Source organism: Ochotona curzoniae, unplaced genomic scaffold (assembly GCF_017591425.1).
Source record: "Ochotona curzoniae isolate NIBS_2020 unplaced genomic scaffold, NIBS_Ocur_1.0 contig_1014, whole genome shotgun sequence".
NCBI lineage: Eukaryota > Metazoa > Chordata > Mammalia > Lagomorpha > Ochotonidae > Ochotona > Ochotona curzoniae.
The window spans coordinates 31,702,288-31,721,389 of record NW_024464920.1 but is presented as its reverse complement, the minus strand read 5'-3'; the positions used below and the strand labels follow the sequence as shown (position 1 = coordinate 31,721,389).

Sequence of the window (19,102 nt, the reverse complement as noted above, 5' to 3'; positions counted from 1 at the left end):
AGCTTGTTAGATGGTTGTGTTTTGTGATTTTTTTTTAAGATTATGAAAAGTATAATCTTTGCCTGAAGTATTTGATTTTCCATTCTTTGCTTAGGAAATAATCTTTCATAGGACACTGCTTCTACAAAGAGCATGAATTTTTCTTTAACTGCATCTAATAAATGTTGCCATTTTACTTCATAATTTAGAGTGACAGTTTCAATGTAGTTGCTTAAGTCATAATTGGCTATTTCATTTTATTCGTGTTCTAGCTAGCATAAATCTGGAAGATCCTCAGTACGAAAATATTCTCAAATTTATATCGTAGATTTGCTGCTGATACTGAGCTAATGTACAGTTCAGGTATTTTTACTATGGCTTTTACCAAGACAGTTAAATTTTTGGAATTAGGAGTAAATGATCCCAAGAATGTATATAGTTTCTACAGGTGTATTATAATTTATCCTTAACTTCTACTACGCTTCAAGTACATTGAGTTACAGGAAATGTTTGATGATGCTGAGGATGAAACTCAGTAAGATGTTTTATTTTCTTGAATTTTATTCTTTATTGTTGATTCTGATTTTATGAGTATTTGTCCCATTATCTCTGTGAGAGTAATTTTAAATAAACACAATAAATTTAAATAATTTAAGCATTGTTTTCCCCAGTATTTCCCTGGAGCTTTAATTTTTAATACTGAAAGCTTACTTTGATTTGTGAAAAGTTAAGAGCTCCCCCTGGTGGAATGTTTAGTAATTGCATAGTGTTGTATTACTGTGAAGGTGTAAGCTTGGTTTTTAAGTGGTAGAAACACTGTAAAATAATTTTTCTACAAAATGATGTAATGAATGGTGACTAGGTTTCTAGGTTACTTTCAAATTTGTTTATCTCAACATATTTTGGCATTTGTGAAGAAAATAGGACAATTGATAGCTACAAATATGTGGCTAAGGGGGCTGAATAAACTTTCATGGTCTGGTTTGGAATGCTGATCACTGATAATAAAATCAGGTTGGTATAGAAAAATGAGCATTCTGAGAAGAGAAATAGAGAATTTCATAATCATAATTATAATTTTTTTAAGTTTTTTTTTTTATTGCAAAGTCAGATATGCAAAGAGGAGGAGACAGAGAGGAAGATCATCCGTCCGTTGATTCATTCCCCAAGTGGCTGCAGTGACCAGAGCTGTGCCGATCCAAAGCCAGGAGCCGGGAGCCTCTTCTGGGTCTCCCATGTGGGTGCAGACTCCCAAGGCTTTGGGCCGTCCTCGACTGCTTTCCTAGGCCACAAGCAGGGAGCTGGATGGGAAGTGGAGCCTCCAGGACACAAACTGGCACCCACATGGGATCCCAGTGTGTGCAGGCAAAGACTTCAGCCACTAGGCTACCATGCCAGGCCCAATTACATTTTTTTTTTTTTTAAGAATCTTTTTATAAGAAAACATTTCTTCATTTTACTGGAAGGGCAGATCAGATTTAGGAAGAGAAGACAAGACAGAAAAATCTTCTGTCTGCTGGTGGAGCAATCAGGATAAAACTGGCGCTCATATGGGGGTGCCAGCACTGCAAGGCAGAGAAGATTGGCCACTTGAGCCATGGCCCTGGCACAAGTACAGTGCATATACATATATAATTTTTTTAAATAAATTTTAATTGGAAAGGCAGAGAAGAAAAGACAGAAAGAACAATCTTCTATCCACCGCTTCACTCCCCAAGTGTATACAGTAACCAGAGCTGAGCTGATACGAAGCTTCCAGGTCTCTCACATGGGTACTGGGTCCCAAGGCTTTGGGCCATCCTCGACTGCCTTCCTGGGCCACAAGCAGGGAACTGGATGCGAAGTGGAGCAGTTGGGACACGAACTGGCCATTTTTGATGTTGGCCAGGTGCCAGATAAGAACTTTAGCCATTAGGCTACTGCTCCAGGCCCCAATGTATTTTACGCTTTCTATATTTCTCTCTAATTTTTAAATCATCTTATGAAGTATATATCAGATCCACATAAATATAAAAATCAGGTTTAAAGAAGTATAGTAATTAGATCATCTGGTACATGAGAGAAGGTGGGAGTAGAACCGTAGTCCTGTTCTCCCTGCAGTGCTCTGTCTCACAGAGGGACAGACTGAGTGTGAGTCCTAGCTCCAAGGGCTGATCATGCGCAGGACTTCCCTCATTACATGGTAGGGTCTGAGGGGCTGCACAAGGCAGCATTGTCTGCATAGAGCAGTTCAGGTTGTAGATGGTCAGTCTGAGCGGGGCCAGGATCCGATCCCAGCCTAGTCGATTCTTAAGATCACATTTATTCTGTTATTCAAATCATCAAAAGAAATCATAGATTATTCCATTGTATTATATTTAGTTATATCAATTAACCAACATCTAAGTGGAATACCATATTGCTGTTATGTAAATGATCTAGATCTTGAACTGTTCACAGTAGTTCGTAAGCTTTGTCGAACATCACCATAACTAGTGATTTTTGTTATTAAAGTTTCATTGTTTATGGAATCTCGTCTTTTACATGAAGTGTCACTCTTTATATACTTTGAAACTGTAGTCTATGTTCAGGCATCCGTGGTAGGTTGCAGAATACACTTTTATTTTGAAAATAAGATACGTTTGGAGGGAGTGTATATGTGTAAGAAAGCAGAGTTAAAATTTGGGAAAGAGGGCCCATCGTGGTGGGCTAGCAGCTAAGGTCCTCGCCTTGAACGCACCGGGATCCCATATGGGTGCCAGTTATAATCCCGGCGGCGCTGCTTCCCATCCAGCTCCCTGCTTGTGGCCTGGGAAAGCAGTCAAGGACGGCCCAACGCCTTGGGACCCTGCACCCGTGTGGGAGACCCAGAGGAAGCTCCTGGTTCATGACTTAGGATTGGCTGAACTCCAGCTGTTGTGGTCACTTGGGGAATGAATCATCGGAAGCTCTTCCTCCCTGTCTCTCCTCCTCCTCTATATATGTCTGACTTTGCAGTAAAAACAAACAAACAAAAAAGATTGAGGAAAGCATACTTTGAATTTTGAGAGACTTATATGAAGCAGCTAGCAGTGTGTTGACTGAGCTGTGACCTAAAGGTAAATAGTAGTAATACCTTTGTTTTGAAATTTTAGAACTTAACATTTCTTCCTGATTTTTGCCATTAGTTTTTGGAAAATATTTTATGATGCTGCTATGATGCAAGGCTTGGCCAATAATAACCTTATTTTTATTTGGCTTGAGGAATGATTTGCTTTCTAAAGATTTGTTTACTTGGAAAGTCTAATTATAAAGAAAGAGGAAAAGAGATCTTCATCATTGAGTCACTTTTCAGTTGGCCGTGGCTAGAAGTGAGCTCATCCAAAGCCTCCCATTTGGTAGGGGCCTAAAGCCTTGGCCCATCCTCTGCTGCTTTCCCAGTCTGTTAGCAGGGAGCTGAATCTAAAGTGAAGCATCTGGGACTAGAATATTTACCCTCTGGCCCTTTATACTTAAAAAGGAGGGGGGAGGCATACCTTTGCTTTATAGTTAGCTTTCTAGGTGACTGATATGTAATTGTAGCGTGAAATATTTAGTGAACATAAAAACATTCAGTTTTTACTTCTACAAAAATTTCAAGGATGAGTGTTTGGGCTAGCAGTTAAGATGCTGTTTTAGATCCTGGAATGTATTCAGCTCGTGATCTGAAACTGGGTTGAAGCCCCAGCTCTGCCCCAGCTCCACTTTCCTGCTGATGGTGCGCCTGGGAAGCAGTCCTTGATGGCTGGATGAGTTGGATTCCTGCACCTGTAAGGAAGAGGCGGATAGTCTCGGGCTCCAACTTTAGCTCCACTGAGCCCTAGCTGCCACTGCATACATTTAGGGCAGAGCCAGCACGTGACATATTCCTCCTCGTGTCTTGCGGTCAGTTATCATACTAAAGATGAAATCTTTAACAGATTTTAAATGATCTTTCAGTTATTTGAGGATTTTCTTTCCAGTGAATGGCTGTCAAATGATGTTAACCTGGGTTTAAAAAAAAACAGAAATGGGAAATAACAAATACTCTTTTCTTACCATTAACATCTTTAAATTTTAACTTCTAGGCTCTTTGTTCCTTTCCATACCTAGTTTATTAGAATAGTAAGCATCCTTGTTGATTTGTGCCATTATATACATTTTAAAGGTTAATGAATGAGAATATTAATACTAGGTTTGAATATTTTCAGTTTCCTAAAATTTTTGTACTTAAAGTTTTAACAAATACACTTGGGGATTTTTTTCCTCCATTGTCTGAAACTTGTCCATAATCTAGTCTCTGAGGAAACTACATGGTAGCTTAATAGGCCAATCTGTGTCTTGAAGTGCCAACATGCCATGTGAGTGCTGACTCTGGTCCCAGCTTCTCTATTTCCTCTCCAGCTCCTGCTTATAGACTGGGCAGTTAGCCGGAAGTGGCTCAAGTCCTTGGGCACTTACAACCCATGTGGGAGACTCAGAGGAGGCTCTTGGCTTCTGGCTTCAGATTGGTTCAACTCTGGCCATTGTGGCCATTTGGGGGGAAAACCAGCAAATGGAAGACCTCTCTCTGTGTCTCCCTTCCCAAATATGATCTGCCTTTACAATAAAAATAAGGAAGTCTGGCCTTGATATGATAACTCAAAGGCTAAATCCTCACCTTTCAAGCACCAGGATCCCAAATGGTGGGTGCCAATTCATGCCCCAGCTGCACCACTTCCCATCCAGCTCCCTGCTTGTGGCCTGGGAAGGTTGTCAAGGACGGCCCAAAGCCTTGGGACCCTGCATCTGCATGGGAGACCTGGAAGAGTCTCTGGACTTCTGGATTTGGATTGGCTCAGCTCCAACCATTGCAGCCGCTTGGGGAGTGAATCACCAGGGCAGAAGATCTTCATCTCTGTCTCTCTTCTTCTCTGTATATCTGACTTTCCAATAAAATAAAAAATGAATCAAAAAAAGAAGTAAATTAATCTAATAAAATGAAAACTTTGTAATTTGCAATGCTCCTGAAGAATCTGTTGATAAAATACCAAAGATACCTGTTAGAAAATTCTTTTTTATAAGATTTTATAAATTGACTTTTGTAAAGATACACTTTCCAGTAATCTCTAAGCTCTGCGAGCCTAGAAAAATTTCCTAGAACAGTATTTAGTACATAGTGGACTATTAAAATATTTGCTGAATAAAAAAAAAAATTTAAGGGTGTCTTGAAGAGTGTTATTTGATTATGAAGAAATTGAATGTGCTCAGTGTTCAGTAATACAGAATTTGTTATAGTAGAGTTAACCAGACAATGACATACTGGTTTGCTGGAAAATATGTCGGGTTTTTTGGTGTATACAGAGGTTGACAAAAACAATGAAAAAAGCAGTTAGTATAACATGCGTAATATGCTCTGATTTGAAAAATATATTTTCACTCATGGTTGAAAGCTTAAATTTTATTATTAGTAATACTAGAGTTTTTAAGTTGATAGATTTAATATATTTACTTTTTGTGAAAAAGCCCATGAAACATCCAGGTCGGATTAATTTGTCAATTTTTCATCTGAAAATAGTGCTTTATTCATGTTATCAAAGTGACAGATACTTAAAAACAAGGTTGTTAAGAGAAGCCTTTCAAATCTGTGAAACAACTAAAGCAAGACGAAAGATAAGGCAGAATATTGCAGTGGTTATAGTGAACTAATGGAATAATGGTAGCTTTTGTTTTCCTCTTTTGTGTTATTTGTGTGTACTGAATCAATACTTTCTTTCTAGTTTGTTAAATCATTTAAATAAAAATGTTCCATAGAGTGTGAGGTTTACAGGACAGCTTGCATAAAGACCTAAATGTATATATGATTTCTTAAGAATACTAAAGCGTTTTCTGTTTTTCTTAGGATTTAGGTCCTGAATATGAAGATATATTTAATACTTCATTGCAGTGGATTTTAGAAAATGGGAAAGATGTTGGAATAAGGTAAAGGGTTTCCTGTGAAAATTTAGAATTGTAGGAAGTGATTTTTAATTTAAACTAAAGCTTAATTATTTTTAAACAGGTGTGTTGGTTATGGCCCCAAGGAAGAATTGACAAATATAACTGATGTGCAGTTTTTACAGTCCACAAGACCACAGATGTCATTCTGGTGTCGTTTTCGACGTGCTTTTATTACTGTCACTCACAGATTATTGTTGTTATGCTTTGGTAAGTTGTTAGAAAAAGAAAGGAGGTGCATTTCAACCTCTAATTTTTATGTTTGTATTTCATTAAATGCTGAAGTTGAGAATTCACTTCTGAGATGACTGACATATAAATCATGCCTAGGTCTTCAGTAATTATAATAAAATTGAATTTTTAAAAATGATAGCCAGTGTAAGGAATTAGAAGACAGAAATGTAAGGAGGAGCTGTTAGTAAAACTTTGTTATGAGACTGTCGTAGACCAAGGGAACGTGGGTAGTGTATACATCAAAGCTACTTTAGTAAGTAATACTGGAAAATATTTTTTAAATTAGCTTATTTTAATAATAATAAAGCAGAGGGCAAGCATCATGGTGCAGGTTAACCTGTCCACTGAGCATCCTTCACAGATGCTAGTCTGAGCCCCGTTTGCTCCTGATCCAGCTCCCTGGTGAGGTGACTGGAAAAGCGGAGGTGGTCCAACTACTTAGACCCCTGCCACCTTGTGGGAGACCCCTGAAAAGAGTTCCAGGTTCTTGGCTTAAACTGGCCCAGCCTCAGCGGCTGCAGCCATTGGAAAGGGAACCGGTGGATTGAAGAGCCCTCTCTATCTTTCCTTCTCTCTCCATAACTCTGCCTTTGAAATAAAGAAAAGAATCTTAACAAGGAAACACATGTTAAAAATTAAGCTCACTATAATAAAAATATTATTTACCTGAATCAAAATTTTTGTTGAGGCTGCTGGGTTTCATGAGTTTTTGATTAATAATAGGAATTTAGGAGATAGTCTTTTTCTTTTCCAGCAATCTAAAAATAATTTAGCTTACCTAAAGGTTTAGTATATTTAGTTCTTTTTAATACTTATGTTTTTAATTTATTTGAAAAGCAGATTGAAAGAAGGAAGGGGGGGAAGAGGAGAGAAAGAAAGGAAGAAAGCAGAGTGCTTTGACCTGCTGGTTCACCATCAGCTGGGGCTGTGTCAGGATGAAGTCAGGAGCCAGGAATTCCATCCGGATCTCCCAAGTGGATGGCCTGTGTGGTGGGAGTGTCATCTGCTGCCCATGGTGTGGAAGCTCAGGTGACTGCAGGCTCCTAACCTGACACACCACAAAGTCAGCCCTGCTTCGGGCTTATTGCTGCAAAGGAAGAAGTTTGTCAGATATAGTCAGATTTGTTTGAAACAAATTAGTTTAGAATTTACAGGTTTCATTGTTAACAAGATGGGAAGATTTTTTTTTTTCCAGAGAGAAATAAAACTGGAAAAATGGTTAAGGTGAAATTGTTAAATGTAGCTTAGCTGGGTTTAGAAGGCTTATTTCAGTACTCCATTATGGCAGTTAAAATGATCATTGTAAAAACTGCCTGCAGTCTTCTTGAATGCCATTCAGCACAATTTTTAAAACATGAAAAATATGGATGTTGCAGGTGTAGCAATGGTTTGTGTTGTTCTGCGTTACATGAAATATCGCTGGACAAAAGAAGAGGAGGAAGCAAGGCAGATGTATGATATGGTGGTCAAGATTATAGGTAAGGTTTCTGTACAAATCTGAACTCTTCCTGGAACGACGACTGCGTGAGTGATTGATTCAGATTGTTTGATTTGTTTTCAGATGTTCTACGAAGTCATAATGAAGCTTGCCAGGAAAATAAAGATTTACAACCTTACATGCCTATTCCACACGTTCAAGATTCTTTAATACAACCTCATGACAGGTGTGTTGAAATAGAACAGAATGTAGGAGTCTCCTTCAGAAAATCAAAAAAAATGCAGAAAGTTTTTTTAGAATGATGACTCTTCTCAGGTAAACGTGTTCTATTGAATAGATTTGTTTTGATTTTTACTTTATGCTCTTTCAAAATTCCGTTCTCCTTGAGTGGCATAATAGACAACTAAATTTCTAAATCATTCTTATTTCTATATTTCTTTCCTTTAAAGATTTGTTTTTATTTAAAAGGCAGAGGAGAACAGAGAGGTTTTCCCTCCACTGGGTCACTCCTCACATGGCTGCAGCAGCCAGAGCTGAGCCTGTCTGAAGCCAGGAGCCAGAAGCTTCTTCTAGGTCTCTCACGTAGGTGCAGAGGCCCAAGGACTTGAGCAGTCCTCGGCTGCTTACCCTGGCGCTAAGCAGGGATCTGAATTGGAAGTGGAATAACTGGATCTCAAGCCAGCACTGTGTGGGATGCCAGTAGCCCAGTCAGAAGTTTAGCTAGCTGTGCCACAGTGCTGGCCTCTCCAATTGTTGTAAGCTTCCATCTTATGTCGTTTAATTTTGTCCTGATAAAGAAACAGTGTTTCACTGATGTTTTAAAATATTTAACGTAGTTTTTACGATAAGAATTTTAAAAATTTGGGCCCGGCGCGGTGGCGCAAGTGGTTAAGGTCCTCGCCTTGCACGCCCGGGATCCCATATGGGCGCCGGTTCTAATCCCGGCAAGCCCCGCTTCCCTTCCAGCTCCCTGCCTGTGGCCCCGGAAGCAGTCGAGGACGGCCCAAAGCTTTGGGAACCTGCACCCGCGTGGGAGACCCAGAAGAGGCTCCTGGCTTCGGATCGGCATAGTATCGGCCCGTTGCGCTCACTTGGGGAGTGAATCATCGGACAGAAGATCTTTCTCTCTGTCTCTCCTCTCTGTATATCTGCCTTTCCAATGAAAAAATAATAAAATAAATCTTAAAAAAAAAAGAATTTAAAAAATTTAATGGTGAAAGATGCCATATTATAAATTACCATTCTTATACATCCCTAGCATTTATTAGCAGTTGATTTGGGGAAAAAAATAATGTTCACGTTTTACCTTTGGAGTTTGAAACTGAACTAAATGAGAGGTGGCGAGCACGCCCCTAACTCTGTTATGAACAAACCCCGTTAGTATTGGCAAGAACAGCCAGAGTTAAAAATGAGCGTTACTTCAGTTACTACCATTTCAGAAAGGTGACAAGATGCTGGCAAATTTGTCATTTTGTTCTTGTCATAGGAAAAAAATGAAGAAAGTCTGGGACAGAGCTGTTGACTTCCTTGCTGCTAACGAGTCTCGAGTTCGAACCGAAACGCGGAGGATAGGCGGTGCGGATTATCTGGTTTGGCGGTGGATTCAGCCTTCTGCATCCTGTGAGAAAATATTAGTAATTCCCTCTAAAGTATGGCAAGGTCAAGGTAGGTACAAACAAACAAAAGAAAAAGTAATGTTTCTTTCAATTTTTTAAAATGACAAAATGCATGGGTATTTAAGTGAGGCCGTGCAGTTCAAACATGTAGGAAGGCACAGCTCCCTTTGCAGTTCCATTCATAAAAGGAATCCGTGGTGGCTTCCTTCTTCCCTCCACACTTCTGTACTTCCTGATAATGTATTCAGAAGTGTGATCTCCTTTTTCACTTAGAGCAGCTTAGTAATGCACATTTAATTGTATTTTTTTCATCTTCTCTCTTTGCAAATAAAACTAATGTATGCTACAACGAAATATGACCTAAGTCTTCATGATGTATATTACATTTTAAAGTGTGATTATAACTTAATAGCTCTTCCCGTTTCCCTATTCCTGTGTAATGCTTTTCCTTTATTCCTCCCCATAACATTAGTGGAGATCTTTCCAAGTTTTTCTGAATACTTACAAAGTTTTAAAAGCATGCATGCATGTATGCTATGGGGAGCTTTGAGGACCAAGCACCTTATGTACCCAAACTTCTTTTAAGCAGGAAAGCAGAAACAGTAGATCAGAAAACTGTGAATAGTAAATTCCTTTTTTTTTTTTTTTTGTACCATGAAATTGTGTTTTAGACTTAGTATTAGAGGAAAGCATAAGTAAAATGTTTGAAACTGCAGTTAAGAATCCAGTCACTCTTATTTTCACTCTGAGAAGGCTTGACTAAGCCTTCTTCAGTCATGACAAAAATGATGGACTTTGCTGTTACGATAAATTACTCTAACAATAAACTTTTTCCATTTTAAAGTGCATGTAGAGCAACCTATGTAACTGAAAACTAAGACTTTTTTTTAGAATACTTGGCCCTTTGATAGTGTTTGACAGTCCAACCCTCCGTGAAACGCTCCTCCTTAGGCTTTGGGAATACCATTTTCTGATTTTTCTCCTGCTAAACTTTCCTCTTTTCTGCTTTGTTTATTTGTAGAGTCTGTAGTTCCATTGTCCTGTTTTATGCTGTGACTTCATGTAGATATGATTATCTTCAAAGAGATAAGTTAGATACTCCCAGATTTGTACTCTGGGCCTTTTGTTCTGCTCTTCAGATTTCTGTATCTAGCCTGTATACTTGCCTTTTTCAGGAGATGGGTGCCACACATGCATCATGCACACAAACTCGGTTTTTTCTCTTCCCAGTGCAAAACACCCATCCTCAGTCCTGCCTTAAACCTGGGAGTCATCCTTCATCTTCCTCTTACTCCTCTTTGTCCAGTCTGGCTGGGTGCTGTTAGATCTTCTCTGTAGCATATACTGATCTTCTCTACTTTTCCATCGGAGCTGTTGTCCTGTCTTATCCATATCACCATCATCTTCCTGTTAAGCATCTCTGCTATTGATTCTATTCCTGCTGCTCTCAGATGCATTCACTTTTGCTTTTACCTAATTGATTCTCCATGTTAACAGTATTTTTTTAATTAAAATTTTAAAAGCCAAATTTCATCATACTATTTTGCTCCTAGGGACACTTCAGTGGCTTTCTATTAAAATAATGTGGCTGACATGGTCCTGCATAGACTAACGCCTCCCTCTCCAAGTCTTTCTATTCTCTCTACTGCAGTCACACTGGCTGATGTTCATTAACTGTATATATCAAGTTCCTTTTTGCCTCAGGGACTGTATAGAAACTGTCACCTCAGCTTGACCAAAGTTACTGCTCTTTTTTACCCTGCTAATTCTGTTATTCTGTTTCCATCATGAATTTCACTGTCTCATCAAAAGGAGGTTAAAGTATTCTGCACTCTTCTTAGGATTTCCCAGTTATGATTTCCTCAGCGGACTGCTCACCTGTCTGCCCCGCTATTGGATCTCCGTAACAGCAGTGACTTTTATGTTCATCCTAACAGTTAACATTGGGATATGGCTCATAGTTAAAGCAAGCAATGAATTTTTTTTAACGAATGAATAGCTTTCAACAAAATGAGACAATGACAAATAATAAAACTAATTTGTTCTTTGTAGCATTTCATTTAGATAGAAGAAATTCACCACCAAATAGTTTGACACCGTGTTTAAAGATTCGAAATATGTTTGATCCAGTTATGTAAGTATTATGATTAGGGCTATGTATGATTTTTTATTTTGAATATTTGCCTCAAAAATGCATGATATTCTTATAGTGCTGTGCTTATAACTGAAAATCTTATTAACTTCTAACTACAGAAATGAAATGTTATGTTTTTCTTGTCTCTATCATTAAATTCCAAACAAAAAGATGGATGCATACACGTTTATAAAGCTTACATAGGTCTTTGTATTCAGTGTTACTCTTAAAGGCAGGTAAATTTAAACAAAAAAAGGAAAAAAAAGGTAAATGTTTGAAATTCCTTAATAATAATACAGAGGCAACCAGTATGCTTTTAAAAATATGTTTCTTATTAAACATGACTGACCTTTTTGCCTCAGTAGACAGTACAGTTAAAAATGTCTAGTTAAGGAGACTTTAAAATTAATGTTTCAATTTATTTGAAAGCAAATAGGCAGAAATAGAGATCTTGCATCCTCTTGTTGGGACAGCCAGGACTAGGGTAGGCTAAAGCAGGGTGCACAAAGCACATTGTACGCCTCCTGTGTGGGTGGCAGGGAGCACCGGCCCCACCGTCTGCTGGAAACCTGGCTCAGGGGGCGAGAAATTGGAGCTGAGCAAGGCGCTCTGACATGGGATGCAGGAGCCCAGCTACAATGCCAAATGCCTGCCGTCCTGCCCGCAAATGCCTGCTTTTTAAAAGCTTTCAGTCTAATTGAAAAACTCCCTGAAGATGTGCACATCTTTTTCTCTTCTTGTAAGTGTAACATTTGAGAAACTTCTTTGGCTGTGTAAGTACAGCAACATAAGTTAGAATCTTAGAATTTATAATAATTTTAAAAATTAGCTTCCTAGGGGCTAATGCTTATTTGTCCAATATTACAAATCAGATCCTGGTTTTTTTTTTTTAAAGCCTGGGTATGGAAATTTCATTACATATAAAATGTTGCTAAGTTCCTTCCAAACTGTTCATATGAGATCACAAATCAGAGACAACAAAATTTGAAATGTGGGGAATAACTGCTAGGGCACGCGCGCACACGCAGCCTCTGTCTGACAGAGCTAAAGTGATTCGTGCTGTGGTAGTGCTCTGTTGTGAGCCTTCAGATTTACGGAACCGGTGCCAAACCAATATTCTGTTACCCTAGGATAAAAACCCATGCTTTTAAAGTTAGTAACTTGAAAATGTTACAAAGAAAATAATTCTGACAACTTTTGTGACTTTAATGAATTTGCAGATAATTAAAATTCTTATTTATGCTAATCTAACAATACATAGTTATTAAGCTATTCTAATAGAGAATATGTAAGACAAAATTTTTTAACTGAGTAAAATTGTGGTTAATTTTTGTTTTTATCAATTTTTAGGGAAATAGGGGATCAGTGGCATCTGGCAATTCAAGAAGCAATTTTAGAAAAATGCAGTGATAATGATGGCATTGTTCACATTGCAGTTGACAAAAATTCCCGTGAGGTAAAGTAACTTTAAGTAAGTGAAGTCCACATTTGGAATGTGTTGTTATAAAACTAAGATCTTCTCTTTCTTTTTTCCATTTGGATCACAGGGTTGTGTATACGTTAAATGTCTGTCTCCAGAATATGCTGGGAAGGCTTTTAAAGCGTTACACGGCTCTTGGTTTGATGGTAAGAATGTTACCTTTTTTTTTTTTTTTTTTTAAAGATAATTTTGGTGTAATGTTAAACTATGCCAGATTTTAGGTTAAAACATTTTAGGCTAGCATTTTTCAACTAGTTTTACCTATTTTAGTGTTTTGTGTTGATTCATATTTGACTACAGTTTGGGTACAATTTTACTGATCTAAAATATTATTTTTGTCTTCCAACAGGGAAGTTGGTTACAGTAAAATATTTGCGACTAGATAGATACCACCACCGCTTTCCCCAAGCTCTTACTTGCAACACTCCCTTGAAGCCATCAAATAAACATATGAACTCTATGTCTCATCTTCGTCTTCGCAGTGGCCTAGCTAGTTCTCAAGGAGGTTCCTGAAAAGACTGTTATTTACAATAAGAACCCTGTTTCACTTCCCATCGCCCTTTTTAAATGCTTTTTTGTATGTAAAAATTTTATTGATGAATGAACACAGCTCTGTTGGAATGTTCCAGAATTCTTGAGGCTTCAAAGGGACTTAGCAGTGAGGCAGCAATACTGAGTAGGAAGAATAATTGTTTTATTCGGTTTTTGGAGCTCAGTTAAGCCAGTGCATTTAAAAGTTTTGCATGAGGAGCATTGATTTTATTCAGCAATTCAGATGTATGGTGGTTATATTTTTGCACCTGAAGTATTTGGATAACCACGCAAAAGCATGGAGAAGAAGCTATTTGTATTTCTGTAATTTCTAGTGAAGTAATGTTGTGAATTTTTGTATACAGTCACCTGCATAGTCCTTTACAGCCTAATGTTGTAAAACCGCTAATTTCTCAGTTTAACCTTAGGTTTCTGTTGCTTGTAAGAGACTCATTTGCTGCAGTTGGAATATGGAAAAATTAATTTGGGTTAATGGTTACATATATGTGTAAGTGGATGTACATGTATTAGACTGGCTTTTGTATATATGTGTAAATGCTGGTGGAAGCAAAAATAGTCTTGTTTTTTGAGGATGTCTGCATTAAAGCAGTAAAATAAGCTCTATTTTATTCATAATCTAATGTATGTATATATGTATGTGTATATTGTGTGTGTGTGTTTACACACGCATACATACATGTGGCTGTACTACTATATAGATAAAGCAGCCAAACACCTGCAAGTATTAGAAACAAGTTTAAAATATCTTTTATAGGTTTTATATGCAAATATCTCTGAGTATGATTTTGTGTGATAGTTCTGAAACCAGTTGTAATTGATTCAAATTTATGTGAGCAATAAAGAAGCAATTGGCAGATGTTGGAAAAATATTTTGTGGAAAAACTATTTATTATATATACTAGGGCTGTGGCATAGTACTGTCGGGATTAAATCATTTTCCCAGTGTATTTATAATTTAATGAAATATTAGCTCTTTGGTTTATGTCAAGTTGAAAACATGGCACATTGTTGCAGCAGATTGTGTTAGGCAAATTATAGTTGGAATTTTGGGTCAAGGAAGTTTGCAAAATGGTTAATGCACGAATGACCTTTGTGCCTCATTGTTTTAATTTAGTTTCTGTAAAATTCCTTTATTACTGTTTATGATTTCAGATTAGAATAGTTGCTAAATAAAATTTACTTGTAATCTAACCATTGGCCTTTAAAAAAATATAAACAACCTGTTGGTATGTCATCGTCAGTCCATTTGAGTATGCAAAACAGCTGGAATTGTACCAACTTTGATTTTATTTAAAGCTCAGTTTCCTTTTTGTTCTGTCATATATGTGTTGAGTTTGCAGCATGAACTTGCACAGATAATGCACGTTTTCTGGTTAAGTAAACATGATGCACACTATTCTGTAACAGAAAACCCTATTGTGCCTTACCTGTGTGCTTTTGTGGGCACCATGTTTATGAAGAATAAAACATTTGTTATCTGAAGAGAATAAATTTTAAATTCTCAGTGTATGTCTCAGATGCTAATGTGTGAAATATAAATATATATAATATATAAAGTAGCCAATCTTTCTGTATTTTACGTGCATCATAGTGATTTATCTGAACTTAGTGACCCCATCTTGTAATCTGTTGCAAGAGTGAATGTAAAATGTAATTGTGGCATTTTTAAAAGGTCACTTTTTGATGCAGATGCATTGTTTTCTTGCTTCTAAAACATATTTCATGTAAACATTGTACATTTATTATTGTAATATATGCTATTATGCAGCTTATTTTACCTGTACCTGGTAAGCCAACCAAGATTCCTCCCTGAAAGATGGATGGGAATGTATATAACAACTAGATATTTGAAAAGGTCTGAACTTTGCTGTAATCTGTTACTTGTCCTGTTAAAAAAAAAAGAAAAAAATTATAATTAAAAGTTTATTAGGGTTTTTTTTAAATGTGTCTTGGCTTTTGAACAACTTTTTAGGTGCCCTGTGTCTTTTATTTTTGACCAATGAAAATAGTGTCTTTAATTTATTTTATTTGGGGATCAGTGAATGTGAGAGCGAGAGAGAGAGAGAGTGAGTGTGTGTGTGGTATATTTTCCATAAAAATGGGTGAAAATCCTGGAGTTCATTTTAACCATGGAGCAATGTAGGGCAAGACTGTATATCAGCTTCATGATGTCCACTATGAGCTAAACAGTCTACAAGACTTTCTTTAAATAGGAAGCAGTGGTTTTGGTCCAAATCAAAATGTGAATTCTCCAGTTGGCTCTAGCTGCATACGTGCTTCCGGTCCTCACCCAGGTTACTGCGAAGGAAAACCACTTGTTTTTTTCATGTATGTCTAATTTCCACATGTTTGTGCAGCTGTGATGCTTCTTCAGCCACAGAAGTCTTATTTCCATTTCTCTCTTGTGCTTCTTAACTTTGGACCTCCATCCCTGGGTGGAACACTGAGCCCCTGGGCCTACATATTATTTATTATTGTATTAATTGCTCCTCCTGAGTCCTGTTTCACCTCACGCCTCATCGTTTCCCAGAACACCAGACCTGTTTAATTACTCTATTTTCCTAATATGCTGTCTGAAAATGTTTATCAGCTGCCTCTTTTTTTTTTTTTTTTCTTAATTTCCATTGGGAAGTCAAATTTACAGACATGGAGAGACAGAAAGATCTTCCATCTCTGGTTCACTCCCCAAGTGGCCCAATGGCCAGAGCTAAGCTGAGCCCATCCCCAAAGCCGGGAGCCAGGAGCCTGTTCCAGGTTTGCCAGGAGGTGCAGAGTCACAAGGTTTTGGGCGGTCCTCCACTGCTTTCCCAGGCCACAAAGCAAGGAGCCGGATGGGAAGCAGGACTGTGGGGATCAGAACCAGTGCCTGTATGGTATTCTGGTGTGTGCAAGGCGAGGACTTTAGCTACTAGGCTACCGTGCTGAGCCCTTTAATTTGTGTATATATATATGTGTATATATTGTGTTTATATATATGTATATATATAATCTATTATATATATATTATATAGGTAATTGAGAGGAATGTATGCCCATGTGAGTCTCGGATAAGGGTGGGGAAAGTGCAAGTATTGAGGAAGGGGGTGGGACATATGTTTCAAATTGTTTTCTCTGAGTGGGGCTGAGGTCTGGGGAAGGGGAGGTAACCAGTCCTTGTGTCACACCGTACCAGCACACAGGGATCACGGAGCCTGGCCAGGACAGTGGCTCCAACCTGCTCTGCTTTCCATCCTCTGACAAGGAACCCGATTTCCTCTGCTGGCCATCATGTCTCCCATGTACATCTGGGCAGGGGCTATCCACTGGACAGGCATCAGGAATTGAGGAGGCCCAGTCCCGACACATGCACACCAAGATTGGTCCACACATAATGTGATCATCCCTAGGACAGGGTTTGAGTCTAGCCATCTAGCTGGGGATTCTCTCAAGAAACTGCCTGGGATGACCTCACACTTAGTTCTTGTGTGTGCCAGCCAGTGCAGGGTCAGGTTTGGCCCATCACCTGCACCAGCCAATGCATACTGGTGGACGCAGCTGCCTTGTCAGTTCAGTTCCTAGCCCCATCACCTCACACAAAATGTTGGGTGCCGTGGCCTAGTTGGGGTGACTTGCAGTGATGAGCAGGCATGCGCCAGCCCTGTTTTTTTTTGTGTGCTAGCATGTGTTGTAGCCTAGCCCAGTTCATCCAATGTAAACACTGGCCATTCTTACTTCTAATCCTTCTTACTGATTCTTTTCTGTTGACATCTTCACTTTCTGATGGTTAATTCCCCCACTGCGACCTAGAGGTGACCTTTCTGTAGATCTCTGTAGAGTTCTCATCTGGTATTCTGTGATGTGAATACCAATTGCCTTGATCTTCCAGTTCTGTTTTCAAATCCTCAATTCTGTCTCCTTAGCTTAGGGAGTTGCTTTTTCCCTTCTGCTTCATGGCCTGGAAATTTCTCAAGGCAATAAGCTAGAACAGTCTGCAATCTCATACTGTTGGCTTTCTGTTTCTCAGGGGTCACTGTCCCTTGTCATCTGATAGCTGCTGTTTTGAAAACTTCTCTAGATATTTCAGGCAAGAGGTTAAAATCGAAGGTTACGTCATCTTGGCAGGGAGTTGAAGTGTACAGTCATTTTGGAAAAAGGACATTAATTTCTTAGGATGATTAGCATGTAGACTGGCTGACCCTCTCCATACATAGGGAATAATGTAAATTAAAACATGTATTATGAGAGCTTTTAAAAATTGTCTAAAAATCATTTTGACCATTTTTTTTTCATCTCAATGTTGTGCGGCTGCAAGGCACACTTCAGTATCTTCCAGTATCTTTAATACCTGTAGAAACTCAGGAAAAGATGAGCAGGAGTTGCTACAGAACATGCGAAACATACATAGTAAGAGTACGGACCGTTTGCCACATAAGGAAAAGCAAAACTCGGTGACAGCAAATTTCAGAGAGGAAGCTCTTTTTCTGCTACCCCTCAACCCTTGAAGATGTGGGTCTTTTTTTAAAGATTATTTTTATTATTAAAAAGTCAGATATACAGAAATGAGGAGAAACAAAGAGGAAGATCTTCCGTCCAATGATTCACTCCCCAAGTGACCGCAACAGCTGGTGCTGTGCCGATCCGAAGCCAGGATCCAGGAATCTCCTCCAGGTCTCCCACGCGGGTGCAGGGTCCCAAAGCTTTGGGCCGTCCTCGACTGCTTTCCCAGGCCACAAGCAGGGAGCTGGATGGGAGGCGGGGCAGCCGGGGTTAGAACCAGTGCCCACAGGGATCCCAGTGTGTTCAAGGTGAGGACTTCAGCCGCTAGGCTATCGCACTGGGCCCTATTGCTGTTTTCTGAATGTTTTCTTTGATGTCCGATCTAATTGTGTGGATTCAGTCTGATTGGAAACCCTTGAAGTTCCTTCCCTGGACACTTCTCTTTCCCCATGACTGCCATGTTTACTGCTATCACTCCTTAACAATAGTTTTTTGTCCTCATCCAAATTCTGTACATTTAGCTTTCTTTTGAAACTGACCTTTAAATTCTGGTTTCTATCTTCTTCCTCTCTGCATATTTCCTAACCTGTGTTTGGATTTACAGGTATTTTTCCTTCTGCTTGATCCATTCTGCTGTTGAAGTTCCCTTGCGCTTTTCCTTCCATTCACTTCATCCTTCAGCTCCTAAATATGATTTTTTGTTGTTGTTATTGTAGTTTCAATCTTCCAGGGTTGTTTGTGTATGACGGGTTTTCTGGTTTTACTGAATTGTTTCTATGTCTTGTTGAAGGCCACTGAACTTCCTTAAAATAATTATTTTGAATTCTTCATCAAGCTTTTCATAAACTTCTTAAATTAAAACTTAAACGTTTCTGTAGGAATCTGTTAGTGGTATTTTATTTCTTTTAGGGCATTATGTATCTTTTTGTATTTTTTCTCCATCCTCGTGGCCAAGTGTTAGTGTGCGCATGCCTCAGGCAGCAGGGACTTACTCTGGCCTTTACAGACTGTCTTCAGCTGATGAAGCCGTTCAGCAGTTGACTCATGCAGACGCTCTTGGAAAGTAAACTGTCATAGTTTGTACAGGAGCTGACCGATGGACTCTAGTAACACGAGTTGGCCTGGCCGCTGGGGCCACAGAGACCAATCTTGTGTAGGATTGGACCTTGGACCAGAGTCTGCAGGGGCCATCTAGGTGCTGTGATCAGCTCAGTGCCCGTGTAGAGGCATGCCTGGGGCCT

The 19,102-nt window shown here is 38.8% G+C and overlaps 1 protein-coding gene across 2 annotated transcripts in view; it reads left to right on the top strand.

Moving 5' to 3' along the window:
- Positions 1-15,123, top strand: part of LEMD3 (LEM domain containing 3) — a 54,844-nt gene extending 39,721 nt beyond the window's left edge. For both annotated transcript variants that reach the window (XM_040982390.1, XM_040982381.1), the window contains exons 5-13: positions 5,837-5,916; positions 5,996-6,141; positions 7,542-7,643; positions 7,727-7,829; positions 9,090-9,268; positions 11,272-11,353; positions 12,704-12,809; positions 12,901-12,979; positions 13,183-15,123. In XM_040982390.1, coding sequence (XP_040838324.1) covers positions 5,837-5,916; positions 5,996-6,141; positions 7,542-7,643; positions 7,727-7,829; positions 9,090-9,268; positions 11,272-11,353; positions 12,704-12,809; positions 12,901-12,979; positions 13,183-13,346 — 1,041 coding nt within the window. In that variant the 3' untranslated portion in view covers positions 13,347-15,123. The remainder of the gene's footprint in view (positions 1-5,836; positions 5,917-5,995; positions 6,142-7,541; positions 7,644-7,726; positions 7,830-9,089; positions 9,269-11,271; positions 11,354-12,703; positions 12,810-12,900; positions 12,980-13,182) is intronic.
- Positions 15,124-19,102: the final 3,979 nt, after the last annotated feature.